The sequence below is a fragment of the Salmo salar genome, chromosome 09, assembly GCF_965601325.2.
Source record: "Salmo salar chromosome 09, fSalSal1, whole genome shotgun sequence".
Taxonomy (NCBI): domain Eukaryota; kingdom Metazoa; phylum Chordata; class Actinopteri; order Salmoniformes; family Salmonidae; genus Salmo; species Salmo salar.
This window is the reverse complement of record NC_138299.1, coordinates 128,668,169-128,688,291: the sequence shown is the minus strand read 5'-3', so window position 1 is coordinate 128,688,291 and position 20,123 is coordinate 128,668,169. Positions and strand designations below refer to the sequence as shown.

The 20,123-nt window shown below is 40.6% G+C and overlaps 1 protein-coding gene across 1 annotated transcript in view; it reads right to left on the bottom strand.

Annotated features, from left to right (window-relative positions):
* Positions 1-19,785, bottom strand: part of LOC106612537 (alpha-2-macroglobulin) — a 37,428-nt gene extending 17,643 nt beyond the window's left edge. Inside the window, exons 1-21 of the mRNA XM_045724498.2 lie at positions 19,615-19,785; positions 18,173-18,353; positions 16,575-16,731; positions 16,103-16,155; positions 10,156-10,176; positions 9,418-9,583; positions 9,242-9,326; positions 8,028-8,178; positions 7,779-7,899; positions 7,330-7,439; positions 7,017-7,187; positions 6,456-6,689; positions 6,175-6,241; positions 5,946-6,091; positions 5,176-5,325; positions 4,023-4,175; positions 3,732-3,819; positions 3,417-3,594; positions 2,057-2,282; positions 1,774-1,900; positions 1,528-1,649 (exon numbers count right to left, since the gene is read on the bottom strand). Of these exons, the coding sequence (XP_045580454.1) occupies positions 1,528-1,649; positions 1,774-1,900; positions 2,057-2,282; positions 3,417-3,594; positions 3,732-3,819; positions 4,023-4,175; positions 5,176-5,325; positions 5,946-6,091; positions 6,175-6,241; positions 6,456-6,689; positions 7,017-7,187; positions 7,330-7,439; positions 7,779-7,899; positions 8,028-8,178; positions 9,242-9,326; positions 9,418-9,583; positions 10,156-10,176; positions 16,103-16,155; positions 16,575-16,731; positions 18,173-18,353; positions 19,615-19,700 (2,793 nt within the window). The 5' untranslated portion in view covers positions 19,701-19,785. The remainder of the gene's footprint in view (positions 1-1,527; positions 1,650-1,773; positions 1,901-2,056; positions 2,283-3,416; positions 3,595-3,731; positions 3,820-4,022; positions 4,176-5,175; positions 5,326-5,945; positions 6,092-6,174; positions 6,242-6,455; positions 6,690-7,016; positions 7,188-7,329; positions 7,440-7,778; positions 7,900-8,027; positions 8,179-9,241; positions 9,327-9,417; positions 9,584-10,155; positions 10,177-16,102; positions 16,156-16,574; positions 16,732-18,172; positions 18,354-19,614) is intronic.
* Between the last annotated feature and the right edge of the window lie 338 nt (positions 19,786-20,123).

Below are 20,123 nucleotides of genomic sequence, written 5' to 3'. Positions count from 1 at the left end.
TTGTTGTCAACAATAATTTCTACAGTAAAATGTACAGTAGACCTGATAATTTTTCATCTTCATCTGTACTGTTTCTCAGTAACGTAAACTCACCCCATTCCGTACAAATGTGAGCAACCGCGACATTCAAACGAGGCTGCAAAGAAAACGAATAGGACTGAGTCAGGCAGAAATGGACAGCGTGGAGGTCTCGGCATGAATTCTGTTGGAAAGGGGAGAAATTGTGCTTTACAATGGTATTGACATTACTGTTGATCTGGAAGTATTACGTTTTTTGGGGCGCTAAAACAAGGTCAATTGTACGGACCAAGGCGATGTACAAAAGTGAGTGAGTTTACGTTAGCTAGTTAGCTTGCTTTGGCTAACGTTAACCATTAGCTGTGTACCGTTACACATCCAGGGGATTGTTTGAAAGAGAAAATCACATCTACTACTATGAGAGATAGTACTCCCTTATTTCTGCTTATCATCACCTGTTATAAAGTGACAACAATGCCTTGCTAGTTGACTTACTTTTCCACTTTCGAAGCACTGTTTCCTGAAGCGTTCTGCACTGTTCTGAAAGAACTCCCTGGGTTTACCGTAATGTTTTGCCTGGATGTTTGGTCAGGACGTGTCGTTTGATTAATTAGTTCGTTTTGAGAGACTCATTACTAAGCACTTCCCCACACAAAACACATTGTGGGCGGCCCTCGTTATTTCTCAAAGTTTGTATGAAAGAGACAAAAAGTCATCACTGTATTTGCGTTTCATGACGATTGAGCTCAGTCCGAACTTGTGGCTAGCATGAGTTCATTTCATGACAGCGGTGAGTGATGGCAAGTGGGAATAACAAGTCATCAGTGGCTTGAACGACAGCGATGCAGCATGTGGGTAGCGGAGTGATCTTCAAAAAAACTGTAGAAAAAAGATCCGGTAAACCGTGAAGCACACAGGCATCTCCCTCTACCTCTCCCACTCGTGCAGCTGCCATACTGAGCAGAGACCACTGATAAGCAGAGAGCGCACTGAACCGAGAGCACAGTTGCACTTGGCCAAATCAATTCCAGTAATTAATGAAATAATTATACATTTACGTCGCGACCCACCATTAACAGGTCCGGGTCGCGACCCATACTTTAAGAAACTCTGTTCTAGACGATTCTGTGCTTCCAACTTTGTGGCAACAGTTTGGGGAAGGCCCTTTCCTGTTTCAACATGAAAATGCCCCTGTGCACAAAGCGAGGACCAAATAGAAAAGGTTTGTTGAGATCGGTGTGGAAGAACTTGACTGGCCTGCACAGAGCCCTGACCTCAACCCCATTGAACACCTTTGGGATGAATTGGAACCAGGCCTAATCGCCAAACATCAGTGCCTAACCTCACTAATGCTCTTGTGGCTTAATGGAAGGCTGTTATAGCAGCAAAGGGGGCGACAAACTTCATATTAATGCCCATGAGATGTTCGATGAGCAGGTGTCCCCTTAATCTTGGTCATATATCTCTACAACCTAACAGTACGTTCCATAACAGCAGTAGACTACATACCTTCACCAGCAGGCTCTTTGTAACTGTGTCGATTCGTCCTCTCTCTGGTACGTTCACAATCTCATTGTCACATGCAATGTGGGACTGGACAGCCTCTGCACTAACGGACACATTCAAATCCCCTACACACACATTGACAGAGTGCAGCACAGGTTACACAACATCCAATACGGTGACTGAGAGTAAACAACTCAGGTTAACATCCATTCTGCTGTTTGACCAGTTGAATAAAGACTGGTGACTTACCCAGGACAGAGGGTGCCATTGTCCAACTGAAGGTCTTCCGTCCATTGGCACACAGGCATGATGAATACTGGACATCATTCAGGGGTGTGAGAGTGTAGTCTAAGGAAGGAGCCGGAGTCACAGAAACCTGCCCAAGAGGAAAACTTGTAAGATAACATGGAACACCCAAGACTGATACACTGGGTGTAATAAAAAATAAATAAACACTGACTAGGCAAACTGCAACAAAACAAAACATTTTATACAACTTGAGAAACAACTCAATCATGATGCAGTGTCGTACCATGATGCACTTGGACAGGTAGTTGAACACAGTGGCCTTCAGCTCACAATGCTCTCCACGGATGATGGAGTAGGGCAGGGTGAGCTCTAGGAAGAAAGGCTGGAAGACAGTGATCTCCACAGGAGGAGCCAGGCCGAAGCCGCCAGGGGCCAGGCAGAATGCATCTGTCTCCCAGGTGGTGATGGTGTCTGGAACCTTAAGGGGCACATCTGCTGATCCAGACTCCCTGTAATGCAGAGGTCAGAGTTCAAACAGAATGCAACTAAGTGTCCCATAGAGAACAATGGAGTATGACATTACAAATTCTTTGAACACTATTTTGTTTGTTTTGTTATGTACTTAAGCTTAATCTAAACAGCTCTTAGGACCTCTTCTCTATGAAAAATCGGGCATAGGCGAGAGTGGGGCAAGTTGAGCCAAATGGGGTAATTTTTGCCACCATTTCTTCTAGGAAACCACACACAAAATTATTAATTGACCAAATCTTTAGGAAGAGATCATCATTTCATGGAGACTGTGAAGGAAAAAACCATATGGAAAAAGTGGTAAGCAACTTAGTTCCAAAAAACGGATTTTCACCAAGTCAAATGAATTTATTGTGTTAGAGGTTTCTTGATGCTTGTATCTAAAGATTGTTCTATACATCAGTTGAGGTCTCTATAAGCTTCAACTTAACATCCTAAACCTAGCATGACCTTGCTTCCTTTTAGCTGTGTGGGCTAATGTACTCAAAACATTTGCCTTGAGGTAAGTTTAGCCAAGGGTTGAGGCAAGTTCAGGAAATGTACGTGTTTTCATTCCAGGCGTAAAGCAAGGCAATATCTATGGTAAAAGTATTTTAAAAAGTACCATGTTTTTGTCAGGTGTTAAGCGTGTGTTAAAATATGTTTAATAAATAAGCCATTGTGATTGTGTTGAATTGTGTTTGGGTAATAAATATAGACATGGTTTTAAAAAGGTAGTGGTAATATTTCATTCAGTACAAAAATGTGTAAGCGGCTTAACTTACCATGTCCCGGGCTCAACTTACCCCATAAGTTGTGCCAAGAGACCACTTTTTATGGACAAGCTTTGTTTTCAAAACTGTTATGTTTACATTAATTCTGATTATTTCCAGGGATACACAACATCCTGAAATATACGTACATCCTTGTTAGGAAGAATACTATAATTTCATTGATGAAGTAATACTGAATGTAAAAAATGTCTCAACTTACCCCAATCTCCCCTACTCTGTAATACACCTTAATTATTAAAGAGAAACAGGTTCCTTATCTACACAACTACTGCATGTGTTGATATTAGGCAAGAGCTAAGAGGGCTTTCACCTGAAGTTAGCCTCACTGTGCAGTGCTCTTACCCAACTTCCACAAGATCCCATATCCATGTCTCGGGGAAGAACGTACGGACTGTCTTTATGGGTGGCGGAACTGGAGCGTCAACAAATCCGACACCGGGTTCTCCACGAAGTCCAGCTCCAACATATTTCGCTGCACCCGGGCTAAATCTGGTCATTGTTAAAGGGTAGGGATGGTAGCCTATTAATAAAACAAAACATAGTCATTATTCTGGTGTTAGAATCAGCCTGGTCAAACTAAAAGCCATGCATTTCCCAAGATTCACCGAATACGTCTGGCAATGACGAGAGTAAGAGGTGGGAAGGAGGATATCTCACCATAGGGCCGATGGTACTGCTGCCCCTTGTAGCTGAGGCAGGAAGGTACTCTTATAACCAGGTTAGTTGCTAGCTTCAGTCCCAGTTTCTAGAAATGCCAGAATCAAAAACAAGAGAGCTCAATATTAATTAATACCTCTGAGTTTTAAATTTCTATTCTGCATGTAATTTTTAGCCTCAAACAAGGTATTTTAGCAATTCATAATTTAAGAAGATGTGACAGTATGTTGACTGATTCGTATAAGATCGAAAATTAGGTTTCAAGTAAATAGAAAACAAGGCAGAAGTTACCTGAAAAACTTCATAAGGTTGATTTTTTTCCTCGGATGTTCCATCTGGGTATGGTGCTACATATCTCCTTTGTCTTACATGTAAACAAGCTATTGGGTCTTGAAGCTCGTAGGGAATGTATGTTGTCTTCTTGACTGGTAACAAATCAAATATCTGGAATGGGATAATAGGGAGACGTGAAATGACCTTGTTCACTGGGCACCAAACAGAAGACAACAGACTGAAACGGGGAAGGACCACTTGGATGCTCAATTTCGTTTTCCATTGCTAAACGTTTTTAACCCTCATAGTACAGGCTGGGGTCAATTTGTCCCCTGAGGCATATTTTTGATCTTATCCCAAAGATGGTTTATTCAGTACTTCAGGGTTCAAATGGTTCAAATAATTATTTTAATCTAGGTTTCTCTGGAGATATAATATTAAGGCATACATGTCCTCAGAGGGTGGAGGGGGACCTGTATCAGTGATTTTGACAAAATAGACTGATCACCTGTAGAAATGAAGCACCTCATGTGCTCGGCTATCTTTATAACTGGTTATAACTGGCAGTTGTTTTTATCACATAAATATCACAAAATTAGTATTTACTTCAAAATCCTAAAAATGAAATGATGCTGTATTAAAATTATGGTAAATTGTATTTTTTGTACGTTGGAAAAACCCAGGACATTACTTAAGGAAAAAAAATATATTTTTGTTTTACAGAATATGCTAATTAACTGTAGTTTCGCTGAAAAACATCCCCACAGCATGATGCTGCCACCACCATGCTTCACCGTAGGGATGGTGCCAGACGTGATGCTTTGCATTCAGGCCAAAGATAATCTTGTTTCTCATGGTCTGAGAGTCTTTAGGTGCCTTTTGACAAACTCTAAGAGAGCTGTCATGTGCCTAGACTATTAACTCTTTAAGTACCAATAGGGAGGTGTTTTTCAGTTACTGAGATTCAATAAAAATGTGGATCTCATTGCAGAGAATGAGTGCCGATTACCTTTGATGAAAGTACACCAAATGGCCCACTGCGAACAGACCCACTCCAAGTCTGCTGTAGTCACTTCTTATTCCCCTGAAGCTGGTTGTTGTGGCCAGCACCACAAAAGCTTGTTTATATGGTGGTATGACTGTTGACATTCACTTCAGTGAGCTCTGTTACCTTGTCAGCATCCAGCCTCTTCCCTGGCTCCATGATGTGAACACTCTTGTCCACAGTGCTGAGGCCACAGAGGGAGCCGGGCTGGGCCGAGAGCTGCAGGGTGTTCTCCTCCCCTGGGACTGCATTTGAGGGTGAGAACTCCACCAACACCTGGCACACAGGACATACATAAGTGTACATGAGACACCTTTGCTATTTTTTTTACCCCTTTTTCTCCCCAATTTCGTGGTATCCAATTGGTAGTTACAGAATCGAGTCCGTACGGGGTCTGCAACTCCCGTACAGACTCAGAGAGGCAAAGATCTAGAGCCGTGCATCCCCCGAAACACAATCCAACCAAGCCGTACTGCTTCTTGACACAATGCCCACTTAACCCGGAAGCCAGCCGCACCAATGTGTCGGAGGAAACACTGTACAGTGTTTCAGGAGTCGCTAGTACACGATGGGACAAGGACATCGCTGCCGGCCAAACCCTCCCTTACCCGAACGACGCTGGGCCAATTGTGCACCGCCCCATGGGTCTCCTGGCCGCGGCCGGCTGCGACAGAGCCTGGACTCGAACTCAGAATCTCTAGTGGCACAGCTAACACTGCGATGTAGTGTCTTAGACCACTGCGACACTCGGGAGGCATTATACACCTTTATACAAGGTATGATATCTATGTGCATGGAAATACCTGACACTTTTTCTGGCTTCCATAAAATGATCACAATATGTTTCTGATGTTCAGTCACTGAGTATATGACTAAATCCGCACACATACACACACCTTGTGCCTGAAGCATTTCTCAGTGGGGAAGTTCATGCTGTAGGCGATGACAGTCTCACTGGGTAGCATACTGTACACCAGGACCTGTAGCAACGGCGCCATCTCTGGAACCACGGCCAACTTCAAGGTGACTTCACCCTCAGTTACTGCAACGTAAGCGCATGTCACACTGTCATTGTCATCAAGCACCTCCCAGTACGTCCATAATTACTTAATAAAACTTCCTCACCAGGACTCCCCTGCTGTACAGTAACCTTCATATGTCCATGCTGAAGTATCGCCCCTCTGGATAAGGCCTGGAGGAGGGAAAAACAGTTTTCCCATCAAGTCAGGAATAAGGAGATGATGAGGAATATTGGTGTTGTATAGGGACATCCTTCCTTTAAAGGTGTGAGGCTGGGACTATGTCTGAAATGACCCTGGTTAAAATAGTGCACTGTGGTATAGTGTGCCATTTGGGACGCACCCTGGGTTTGCAGGTTGTCACAACTTGTTTCTGGTTCTACTCACCAGGTAGACGACATCCACGGAGCCCTTTGGGACGGTCTCCCCTACGATAGCGTACTGGATGGTGATTGACACTTCCTCCCCACATGCCAGTGGTTTCTCCATCTTCTGAATAGCCAGAGAGCTGGACGTTTTACTGTGAGGGGAGGTGGGCTGGATCAGTGAGAGTATGTGTTGCCCTCTGATGAAATAGGGGACCCTGTATCTAGTGTTCTCCACTGCTGGTGTGTTGCTTACCTGGAAATCAACAGAGGAAAGAAAAAGTTTAACGAATCCCAAATCGACCATTAGACCCTATGCCATTACACTTGTGGATATCTAAGAGGATTAGTTAATTTAGATTTTTTTGTAATATTTTATTTGACAGGTGTAAGCAATATGCCAACATCTCCACCTTCCCCATGATAGGATAGGTGGAAGTTTCACCATATTGTTTGTTATACAAATGGCATCTTCTCAGATCTCCACAAGAGCATTATTAACCCTAGAGTGTAGGGTCAAGGGGGTGAGTTGGGATCTTCTGAGTCTCAGAGTCTTTCAAAACCTAGAAGGAATCATACTTACTATGAGGTTAATATCCTCTTTGGGCATAGTGGTTGTGTTGAGGGAGAAACTGGCAATACCACGACTGTCTGTGGTTAGGTTCTGGAGACGATGTGAGGACCAGCCTTTCTTCTCCAACAGGTAGACTAACATGTCAGAGATAGGTGTGTTGTTGAAGTGAACAACGTTTATCTGAGGAAAAAAGGAGGAATGTGATGCTACATGTGTCACTGTTACCTACCATTAGTAGTTAAGTAAACAGAAATGTCAAAGAACAAATGGCATCCACAATTCAACAAAGTACAAGGAACAATAACACTGGATTTGGACTTACCTTGCCCTCGATAACTGATCCATGTTCATAGATTTTGGGTGTGTCGACAAATGTTAGTTTTCCAATCACATAGGAGAGTGCTATGTGTTTTTCCTCTGACCGTGTAATACCTGTTAAAGGAAAACAAATGAGAATAGGATGGTGTATTTAACAAGAACACATGCCACCATGATGCACAATGACAGTTCACAATGCAGAAACTGAATTCCAGTGCAGTTTATTCAAAATATTAAAAACATGATTACAAACAGAAGAAATTAATAAAAACAGCATCATTTCACGTGATGATGTAGCACCGAAGGTCAAACACACATGTCTTCATGATCTAATTAAACATGCAATATTAATATTATGTAATTCACACTAAAGACAAAAAAACTGCTTTCATTTGACTTCAGACAAATGTTGACACTTTTTCCATCTCCAAATTCTTGTGATAAATGACTTGCCTGTCCCCTCCTCCTCTACTTTTGCATTAAAACTAAGCCTGTCTATGAGCATTTTCTGTCCGGCATTCTTTGTGAAAATGGACATGTTGAAGACATGAGAAGCACAGCCAGTTTGGTCCATCTGGGAAAAGCATGCAAAACCACACATTAAGAACTGATTTAAATGCATTTAACCACATCACATTTAAATGTAATATGTTGGTAAAAACAATTATACTGATGATAGTTTCTTCAGGAAAGCATACAGACCTCTATTGACTCTTTGTGGCAGGGGGCTGTATAATCAGGAACTCCTTGTTGAGTTTCCACATCAAATCTCATTGATATAAGTACATCGTTCCTTAAAGGTCGGCACAACTCTACCTCTGCTTTTCCAGGTACAGGCTGTCCATACGTGTATCTGATTTAAATTCATAAGAACACACAAACATATATCGAACACATCAAGTATCATATACATTTCCTACATAGAGAGACATACCATAGTATAAGCCTCAAATGAGACATTATAAAGGCTCATACATGTGTGCTTATAACACATTATAATGCTTTAATAAACCTGCAGGCTTTTAAGTCAAGTGTTTTCAACATTGTCAATGGATCTGGACCAGTACTCATAAAGCCTATCAGAATTTTAACTGTTGTATCTAATGAACAATATATCATGTACAGGGGGAACCTGATCCTAGGTCAGCAATCCTACTCTGAGATGCTTTATGAATACGGGCACAGCTGTTCATGTACATGCCACTGTCCCAAACCTTTGAAGTCTCAGGGACTCATAAGAGCAGTTTATAACATTGAGCAGTGGAATCGTAGGTCTTCAACTAGAAAAGTACATTTCTTAAAGAAATCGTGTGTGTTATTGAGCTTGCCTTGAGTATTTATGGTTGTGAAATAAGTTATAATAGTGGTAGTGACTGCAGTAGTAATTGTAGTAGTCAAATTTGTGACTGTGTTAGTAGTAGTAGTAGTAGAAGTAGTAGTAGAAGTGACTGCAGTATTAGTGGTATTAGTAGTGACTGGTAAATAGTAGAATTAAGCTGTATTGAAGCAATCTAAGTCTGAAATCCAAAATGTACTATTCTAGTCTATGGAGCTCTGTGCAAGCTTTGAGCTTTGAGTAAGCACAATAATTAGTCATTAGCTGTCATTACCTAGACCTAGGTTCATATACTTATTTTCTGTGCATGAGTATTTTCAAATATTGTGGCCAAATCAACTACTTATATTTGAAGTATTTGAAAGTATTTTCATATAATTTTTTATAAATAGCCTACTTTTTGAAACTATTTTAAATGACTTGTTTCCAAATACCTTATTTGAAATACCCCTAGGACCAAGCAGCCCTGGGTTCAAATGCATAGGGTATTTAAATATTTGTATTTGAAAATGCACTTGTCTGTGTATTTGAGTATTTTGTAACAACAGTGCATTGCAAAACAGCGATATTGTTGACTCACGTTGCACAAACTTCTACTTTATACTCCTCTTGAACAATGCTGATCTCATCGGTGAGGTTCATTTTGATCTCAAACTTTGGCAAAACTAGAAATAAACGAGCAGCAGTTAACTCATTAAGGTTCCAGAGCCATAACATTAATTAGCATGAAAAGTAAAAGAACAAAGCACAACCTACCATAACGTTCTACCTTGAAGCGATGGTATATTTTGTTATCACCAATCCACACTACGATAGCATAGGATCCTATGGGTGCTTCAGAGTTCAGAGGGTGAGAAAGCTGCAGAATGTTGCCACTAGATGATGTATTGACCCACTGTCCAATCCTATTCTGATGAATATCCTGTTGGTTCATAGAACAAGAGGCACGTTGAGCAGGGCACAACCTTGTTTAATGTTCAGATAGAAGTCCACTCTTAGAAAAGAGGGTTTCAAATGGGTTCTTCGGCTCTCCCCATAGGAGAGAGCCTTTTTGTGTTCAACGTAGAACCTTTTGGGTTTCATTTAGAACCCTCTGTGGAAAGGGTCCTATGTGGAACCCAAAAGGGTTCTACCTGGAACCAAAATGATTCTACCTGGAACCAAAAAGGGTTCCTCAAAAGGTTCTCCTTTGACAGCCAAATAACCATTTTAGGTTCTAGATAGCACCTTTGTAGGTGTAAGTTAAACATGCCTGTCTGACATGTAGAATAAGGAGTCACGTCAGTTCTATTCATGACATTTCTATCTGCAACGTTCTGAAGTTTGCTTACTGAAGGTGGCCCAGATGTGATCACATAAAGCTGATATTGAGGCTTCTGGTAACTGCCATGTGGAAATGAATGATGACCTACCTAGCTGGTGGAGTCATCGTCTTATCATGTTGTAGTATTTAGTGACACTCATCATAAAGTAAATTACTAATAAAGGTCTTACCTCAAGTTCCACAACATTGTACTGCAAAGGGCAAAGACAAGATATTGGTTAATGTTTTATGAATTACTCTCACATTCCCAAAAAGTCAACAGAGGAGCATAGCAGATGTATACAACAGGAGGAACTAGGCAGGCGATTGGCTTTGTCTCTTCAAGTAGACATCACATGTAGCATTTGCGTCTGACTGGGACTCTAACATCAATTAAGTAGATCAACTCAATCTCAAGATAGAAAATCCCATACATTCCAATCTGACCAATATGAAATTGAAAACCCCATGTCCTGTGGTAAATGCTGGAGGACCTTCAAATCAGCCCAGGCAGGTTTATTTAGAGAACCTCTGCAGACATGTACTTTTGTCCTAAGTGCTTCAGTATGTGTCTCAACTGTTTGTGTAGTCTGATAAAACAGACATCACACGCTAAAAATCATAGCTTCAGAGATTTGGATTTTGCCCAATAGATTCCCATTCCCAAAGTATTATTGTTCATGGAGTACTGACAAGACGTGTATGATATGTGGTGGCTAGTTTACAGCATTTACAGTATACTGTACATAATAATCCTTGTCCGAACCAGGATGGCCAATAGGGCAGGAGCCTATCTCCTGTTTCTGTTGCGTGAGGCAGCCTGGAGAGCCGGGGGCGATTTCACGCCAGCTAGGTCCGAAAATATTTTTGGTATCTCAGAATGTTCTGGCCATCCTCACATAGAAACTTAATTGGGAGGAAGGATGTTTAATATGCTTTTTACATTTGTATCGCAAACCATTTTGAAAGTGGCCATTTTAGGCCCTTTTTAGACCTATACATGCTTTTTGTACGGGGTGGTGGAAAAAGTACTCAATTGTCATACTTGAGTAAAAGTAAAAATACCGTAATAGAAAATGACTCAAGTAAAAGTGAAAGTCACCCAGTAAAATACAACGTCTAAAAGTATTTGGTTTTAAATATACTGAAGTATCATAAGTAAATGGAATTGCTAAAATGTACTTAAGTATCAAAAGTAAAAGTACAAGTATAAACCATTTCAAATTCCTTATATTAAGCAAACCAGACGGCACAATTTTATTGGCGGATAGCCAGGGGCACACTCCAACACTCAGACATAATTTACAAACAAAGTCATTGTGTTTAGTGAGTCCGCCAGATCAGAGGCAGTAGGGATGACCAGGGATGTTCTCTTGATAAGTGTGTGAATTGGACCAATTCCCTGTTAAAATGTAACAAGTAATTTTGGGTGACAGGGAAAAGTATGGAGTAAAAAGTACATCATTTTCTTTAGGAAAATAGTGAAGTAAAAGTCAAATTTGGCAAAATATAAAGTACAGATACCCTCCAAAAATTCTTAAGTTGTACTTTAAAGTATTTTTACTTAAAGTTGAAGTCGGAAGTTTACATACACTTAGGTTGGGGTCATTAAAACTCGTTTTTCAACCACTCCACAAATTTCTTGTTAACAAACTATAGTTTTGGCAAGTCGGTTAGGACATCTACTTTGTGCATGACACAAATCATTTTTCCAACAATTATTTACAGACAGATTATTTCACTTATAATTCACTGAGTCACAATTCCAGTGGGTCAGAAGTTTACATACAATAAGTTGACTGTGCCTTTAAACAGCATGGAAAATTCCAGAAAATGATGTCATGGCTTTAGAAGCTTCTGAAAGGCTAATTGATATCGTCTCAGTCAATTGGAGGTGTACCTGTGGATGTATTTCAAGGGCTACCTTAAAACTCAGTGCCTCTTTGCTTGACATCATGGGAAAATCAAAAGAAATCAACCAAGACCTCAGAAAAAATGTTAGACCTCCACAAATCTGGTTCATCCTTGGGAGCAATTTCCAAACGCCTGAAGGTACCACATTCATCTGTACAAACAATAGTATGCAAGTATAAACACCATGGGACCACACTGCCGTCATACCACTCAGGAAGGAGATGAGTTCTGTCTCTAGAGATGAACGTACTTTGGTGCGAAAAGTGCAAATCAATCCCAGAACAACAGCAAAGGACCTTGTGAAGATGCTGGAGGAAACGGGTACAAAAGTATCTATATCCACAGTAAAACAAGTCCTATATCGACATAACCTGAAAGGCCGCTTAGCAAGGAAGAAGCCACTGCTCCAAAACCGCCATAAAAAAACAGACTACGGTTTGCAACTGCACATGGGGACAAAGATCGTACTTTTTGGAGAAATGTCCTCTGGTCTCATGAAACAAATAGAGAACTGGTCATAATGACCATCGTTATGTTTGGAGGAAAAAGGGGAAGGCTTGCAAGCCAAAGAACACGATCCCAACCGCGAAGCACGGTGGTGGCAGCATCATGTTGTGGGGGTGCTTTGCTGCAGGAGGGACTGGTGCACTAAACAAAATAGATGGCATCATGAAGGAGGAAAATGATGTGGATATATTGAAGCAACATCTCAAGACATCAGTCAGGATGTTGAAGCTTCGTCGCAAATGGGTCTTCCAAATGGACAATGACCCCAAGCATACCTCCAAAGTTGTGGCAAAATGGCTTAAGGACAACAAAGTCAAGGTATTGGAGTGACCATCACAAAGCCCTGACCTCAATCCTATAGAACATTTGTGGGCAGAAATGAAAAAGTGTGTGCGAGCAAGGAGGACTACAAACCTGACTCAGTTACACCAGCTCTGTCAGGAGGAATGGGCCAAAATTCACCCAACTTATTGTGGGAAGCTTGTGGAAGGCTACCCGAAACGTTTGACCCAATAAACAATTTAAAGGCAATGCTACCAAATACTAATTGAGTGTATGTAAACTTCTGACCCACTGGGAATGTGATGAAAGAAATCAAAGCTGAAATAAATCATTCTCTCTACTATTACTCTGACATTTCACATTCTTAAAATAAAGTGGTGATCCTAACTGACCTAAGACAGGGGATTTTTACTAGGATTAAATGTCAGGAATTGTGAAAAACTGAGTTTAAATGTATTTCGCTAAGGTGTAAGTAAACTTCAGACTTCAACTGTAAGTACCTTACATCACTGCTTGTACGACTGTATGATCTGTGAACCGCACATGATAAAGACATTATCTTAGTGACATTATACTCCCTATAGTATGCTCTATGGACCATGTCTAGATTCTGAAATACAACTTTTCATGTTAATTTCTTCTTCATTAAAACCTATTGTTTAGAACAGAATACTCTTCAAACACATCTAAATTACAGTGGCTGCTCTGCTACTTTTGAAGATATGACCCATTTTATACATATGAATTGACATTATAGGTCATTATCTAATTACATTCAGTAAATCACCTGCAGAGAGTGTTCACTTCAAATCACTTTTGCCATTCACTATGTTGGTGATGCTCATAAAATGTATCATAACTTCAAAAGTAGCTGTGCACCCACTCTGGAAATTTGATGTATATTACTAGTAGAGTATATTGTTTAAAAAAATGTAAAACCATCATGGAGAGGGAGATTGACTTCAGGAAGCGTCCCTCACTATCTCTCCCCCTTGAAATCAATGCCTCAGCTGTAAGCACGGCTGAGATATTCAAATTCCTGGGGACCATCATCTCCCACAACCTCAAGTGGGAATACAACCTCACAGCGATCACCAATAAGACACACCAGCAGATGTACTTCATATATCAGCTGAAGAAATTCAAACTCTCATGGACAATACTGATTCAGTTCTACACATCCATCATAAAGTCCATACTCAACCTCATTGATCATTGTCTGGTGTGGGAATGCGTCTGCCTGGTCTAAGGGCAAATTGTGTCCAGTCTGCTGAGAGGGTCACTCTTTTCAAATACAGCGAGGTCTGAAATCGTCACTATACCTTGTGAGGATATCGGCACTGAACCTTTTTTTTTTTTTTACGTTTTATGAGTTGAAGAACACATTGGGAGGAATCTTAGACCATTCCTCCATACAGAATCCTTCCAAATCCTTAATATACTTCGTCTACGCGTATGGTCTGCCCTATACAATTAAAACCACATGTTTTCAATGGGTTTCAAGTCCAGAAACTATGATGGCCATTGCAAAATGTTGATTTTGTGGCCAATTATCGATTTCTTGGTGGATTTTGATGTGTGCTTGGGGTTATTGGCTTGTTGGAAGATCCACTTCCACTAGCTAAATTTCAGCCCCTTGGCAGAGGCAAACAGGTTTTTGGCTGAAATATCCTGGTACTGGGTAAAGTTCATTATGCTGTTGACCTTAACAAGGGCCCCAGGATCAGTGGAAGAAAAATAGCCCAATAACATCAAAGATCCACCAGCAAATGTTACACTAGGTATGGGGTTCTTTCTGCTTATGCATTCTCATTTTGATGGCAAACCCACCACTGGTGTATGTGGCCAAAGAGCTCTATTTTCATGTCAGTATATTATAAATGCAATATAGTATTTCAATGATTTATATCATACAGTCATTTTTGTTCATCTTTATCAAGTATTGTATTTGAATTCTGTATTTTATGCAGTCATTTTTGCTAATCTTTATCAAGGGTGTAAATTCATTTCGGGCCCCACTGTACATATTTTCCCCACCTCAGATCGTCCTGTAAAATAGTTTTTTCTTTATACGTCTCTACATACATCATTTTTAATGTTGCTAAGTTTTTATAGTGAAACTTGTAGTTCTTAGCTTACGGTGTACATAGTGTACATGCACTATGATTTGTGTACCGCATGTGGATCTCTTCTACATATGTTGTCTGTATATAGTGTTTATCGTCTGTCTGTATATTTTTATTGTGGCAGCACCATTTCACCAAGTCAAATTCCTTTCCATACAAATGTATTTGGTGAATAAAAGTGTGATTTGTATGATGACTCCTTGCTGTCCCCAGTCCACCTGGCCGTGCTGCTGCTCCAGTTTCAACTGTTCTGCCTGCGGCTATGGAACCCTGACCTGTTCACCGGACGTGCTTGTTGCACCCTCGACAACTACTATGATTATTATTATTTGACCATGCTGGTCATTTATGAACATTTTAACATTTTAACATTTTGACCATGTTCTGTTTTAATATCCACCCTGCACAGCCAGAAGAGGACTGGCCACCCCTCATAGCCTGGTTCCTCTCTAGGTTTCTTCCTAGGTTTTTGGCCTTTCTAGGGAGTTTTTCCTAGGGAGTTTTTCCTAGCCACCGTGCTTCTTTCACATGCTTTGCTTGCTGTTTGGGGTTTTAGGCTGGGTTTCTGTACAGCACTTTGAGAATATCAGCTGATGTACGAAGGGCTATATAAAAATAAATTTGATTTGATTTTGATTTGATTTGATTTAAAGTATACTTTTGAGATATTAATAAATGAATATGAAAATGTGTATTTCAAAATCTAGACATACTCCATATTTCAGAGCACACTAAAAGAAGTATAATGACATCAAGATGTTCCCTGTATCATGTACGGTTCACGGATCATAAGGTCTTTCAGGAGGAATATAGGCCTAAAAAGGGCCTAAAATGGCTACTTTGATCATGATAAAAAAATAGGTAAATGTGATAGAAATGTAAATCAGACGTACTTTCTTCCAATTAAGTTTATATGTGACAAGGACTAGAATTGCCAGAACAATCTGAAAAACTTTAATTATTTTCTGACATCCCTGGTGTAATCATTGGGTTTAACCCTCAATCCATGTCCTGAATGGTGAGTGCCAAGCAGTGAGACATCAGGTCTTATTTCTTGAGTCTTTGGTATGACCCAAACACAAAACCTTCCAACCTCAGGACAGGCACTCTAACCACAAGGCAACTGGGTTGGTTGGACAATGCTATACAGACCTAATTGCTATGTCTATCACAGTAGTGTGATGTTGGGATACATGTGATTCTTCTGTATTTGTCTTTTTTTTTTAAGTAGTTGAGATACTGATCTAAAGGACGAACAAGTACAGGTCATTGTTTTCAATATTCAATGTTGCACATTTTCAACACTCACCAGCTGATTGACAGGGCTAAAATTGGTATCCAAGGTGATAACCCTAAAATTCACTGTAAGAAGGCAATGACAAAACGAAGACAATCACTCAATGAGAATTTCAGAAGACAAACTATTTATAGGTACTCGATAACATTTTCAACCGTTGGTACTAAGGCCCCAATTCAATCAATTGCAGATAAAGAAAAACTGCACTGCGAGTTCACTGAAAATATTTACACTATCAATATCAAGTGATAATGTCCAGGAGAGGAACATCTTATAACATATGGTAGGACAGTTCAAACTCCGTTCCAGCGTCCATATTCTGAGTGAACACGCAGTGGATTTGTTCTTTATCTGCACCTGATGGTACTGTTTCAAGTGTCTCTGGGATGACAGAGCAAACCATCATAGAAACATGCTCCCACCTAATTGTCCTGTTTCTTAGCAAGGAGACTAATTGTGTAGGTTACTGGCTCTGTAAAATTACCTGTTTGTCCTGGGTTGTAGATTGGTTTATCCGTTTGGACGAATGTCATCGGGCTGTACGGTTTGATCATGACCTTTCTCTCCTCTGTCGACAGAAACGTTTCACCTCGAACCTCCACCTTAAAGTTTTGCACTTCGTCACTCTCCACATGAGGGGCCTGTCAGGGAGACAGAGGGCAACACACTGATTAACTAATGTACCAATAACATATAACACTATACTGTGGTCCTGTGTGGCTCAGTTGGTAAGATCATGCTGCTAGCAATGTCAAGGTTGGGGGTTCAATTCCTGTGGGGATCACATAGGCTATTGTGAGTTGCTTTGGATTAAGGTCTCTGCTAAGTGGCATACAGTGCATTTGGAAAGTATTCAGACCTGTTAACTTTTCCCACATTTTGTTACATTACAGCCTTATTCTAAAATTGATTAAATCGTTTTTTTCCTCATCAATCTACACACAGTACCCCATAACGACAAAGCAAAAACAGATTTTTAGAAATTCATGCAAATGTATTAAACATAAAAAACAGAAATACTTTGTTGAAGCACTTTTGACAGCGATTACAGCCTTGAGTCTTCTTGGGTATGACGTTACAAGATTGGCACACCTGTATTTGGGGAGTTTATCCCAATCTTCTATGCAGATCCTCTCAAGCTCTGTCAGGTTGGATTGGGAGCATCCAGGTCATTGTTAGGGTCATTGTCCGGTTGGAAGGTGATCCTTCGCCACAGGCTGATTGGTGGAGTGCAGCAGAGATGGTTGTCCTTCTGGAAGCTTCTCCCACCTCCACAGAGGAACTCTGGAGCTCTGTCAGAGTGTCAATTGGGTTCTTGGTCACCTCCCTGACTAAGGCCCTTCTCCCTCAATTGCTCAGCTCTAGGAAGAGTCTTGGGGGTTCCAAACTTCCATTTAAGAATGATGGAGGCCTCTGTATTCTTGGGGACCATCAATGCTGCAGAAATGTTTTGGTACCCTTCCCCAGATCTGTGCCTCAACACAATCGTGTCTCGGAGCTGTCTCTGAGACAATTCCTTCAACCTCATGGCTTGGTTTTAGCTCTGACATGCACTGTCAACTGTGGGACCTTATATAGACCAGTGTGTGCCTTTCCAAATCATGTCCAATCAATTGAATTTACCACAGGTGGACTCCAATCAAGTTGTAAAAACATCTCAAGGATGATCAATGGAAACAGGTTGCACCTGAGCTCAATTTCGAGTCTGATAGCAAAGGGTCTGAATACTTATGTAAATTATGTATTTCTAAAAACCTGTTTTCATTTTATCATTATGGGGTATTGTGCGTAGATTGATAATTTTTTTAATTTAATCCTCTTGAGAATAAGGCTGTAACATAACAAAATGTGTAAAAAGTTAAGGGGTCTGAATACTTTCAGAATGCACTATATATATTGTACAGTATTTAAAAGCATGCTTGTATCTGACCAAAACCAGGTAAAAATGTCAAGGCCAACACCTTGATATTTACAATAAACTATTATTCCATTGCACTAAAATGAAGAGATGCATCACAAAGCTGAGAAGTACAGTACACTCTGAATGGAATGGTTCTGGATGCCAACCACTGCTGGGCTGACCTGAAACTGGAAGCAGCGGTGAAACTCTTGGTCAGAACTCTCTTGGAGAAGAATTTTGCTCTGCTCATCAACAATCAGAGATATGGTCATGACCAGGGTCTCGTTGGGCTGCAGAAGGCTGGCACAAAGCTTGGCTTCTGAGCCTGCCTGGATCACTGCAGGAATGGCTACCATGTAAACCCTATAGAGGACATACACACACACACACACCAAAAAACACACAGGAATATCAGTACAAAATGAGAGGGTACCTACAGTTGAAGTCAAAAGTTTACATACACTTAGGTTGGAGTCATTAAAACTCGCTTTTAAACCACTCCACAAAGTCTATTAAGAAACGATGGTTTTCGCAAGTCGGTTAGGACACCTACTTTGTGCATGACTCAAGTAATTTTTCCAACAATTGTTTACAGACAGATTATTTCACTTATAATTCACTGTATCACAAATCCAGTGGGTCAGAAGTTTACATACACTAAGTTGACTGTGCCTTTAAACAGCGTGGGAAATTCCAGAAAATGATGTCATGGCTTTAGAAGCTTCTGAAAGGCTAATTGATATCATCTCAGTCAATTGGAGGTCTACCTTCCCAACCATGAAACACGGGGGTGGCAGCATCATGTTGTGGGGGTGCTTTTCTGCAGGAGGGACTGGTGCACTTCACAAAATAGATGGCATCATGAGGCAGGAAAATTATGTGGATATATTGAAGCAAGACATCTCAAGACATCATTCAGGAAGTTAAAGCTTCGTCGCAAATGGGTCTTCCAAATGGACAATGACCCCAAGCACACTTCCAAAGTTGTGGAAAAATGGCTTAAAGACAAAGTCAAGGTATTGGAGTGGCCATCACAAAGCCCTGACCTCAATCCTATAGAAGATTTGTGGGCAGATCTGAAAAGCATGTGCGAGCAAGGAGGCCTAAAAACCTGACTCGGTTACACCAGCTCTGTCAGGAGGAATGGGCCAAAATTCACCCAACTTATTGTGGGAAGCTTGTGGAAGGCTACCCGAAACATTTGCCCCAAGTTAAACAATTTAAAGGCAATGCTGCCAAATACTAATTGAGTGTATGTAAACTTCTGACCCACTGGGAATGTGATGAAAGAAATTAAAGCTGAAATGAATCATTCTCTCTACTATTACTCTGACATTTCACATTCTTAAAATAAAGTGGTGATCCTAACTGACCTAAGACAGGGGATTTTTACTAGGATTAAATGTCAGGAATTGTGAAAAACTGAGTTTAAATGTATTTGGCTAAGGTGCATGTAAACTTCCGACTTCAACTGTAGGTGAAATCTTCAGAAAAAAATATCTGCATAAAGGGTAGATGAAAAAGAGCTCTTGATCTGCTCTCTGAAAGAGAACATTTTACACCGGGGAAGACGCCATGTCTAATTATTCAATTCTAACTCTGATGACTGTGCAGGTTTACTTACGGTCTAGGAGTTTCTTGACAGACACAAAGCCAGTGAAAGCAGGCAAATAGTATCCATCTCCAAACCTGAGGCCCAGCAGAAACCATGATTAAGGAGAAAAAAACACCAAGTCAGACTTTGTCTCAGTATTCCTACTGGCAAGACCTCCCTTCTGTCCTGTGCAGATGAACTGGTGTAGCCAGGTTAAATGATTGAGGTAAAAGCCTTGTGAATGATTGACCAATGTGTGTCAATAGCAGTGCTTTGCAATGTTGTGATTGGCAGATTCTCTGACTTCGGGACTACACCATTAATATACATGTACATACAATACAGTGTATGACATTGACATGCACTATAGCCTGATTACATTTCAATCAATGTTCTGTAATGCCTGGTTTGTACTGTAACTTCGGCCAACATGTATATTGTGTTACAACACCCCACTTAAACCCACTTGTTTCAAGTGAGTATGGATTTTAGGGCTACACCTCAACTTTATAGTCTCTTATAGTTTTGTCCCACTTTAT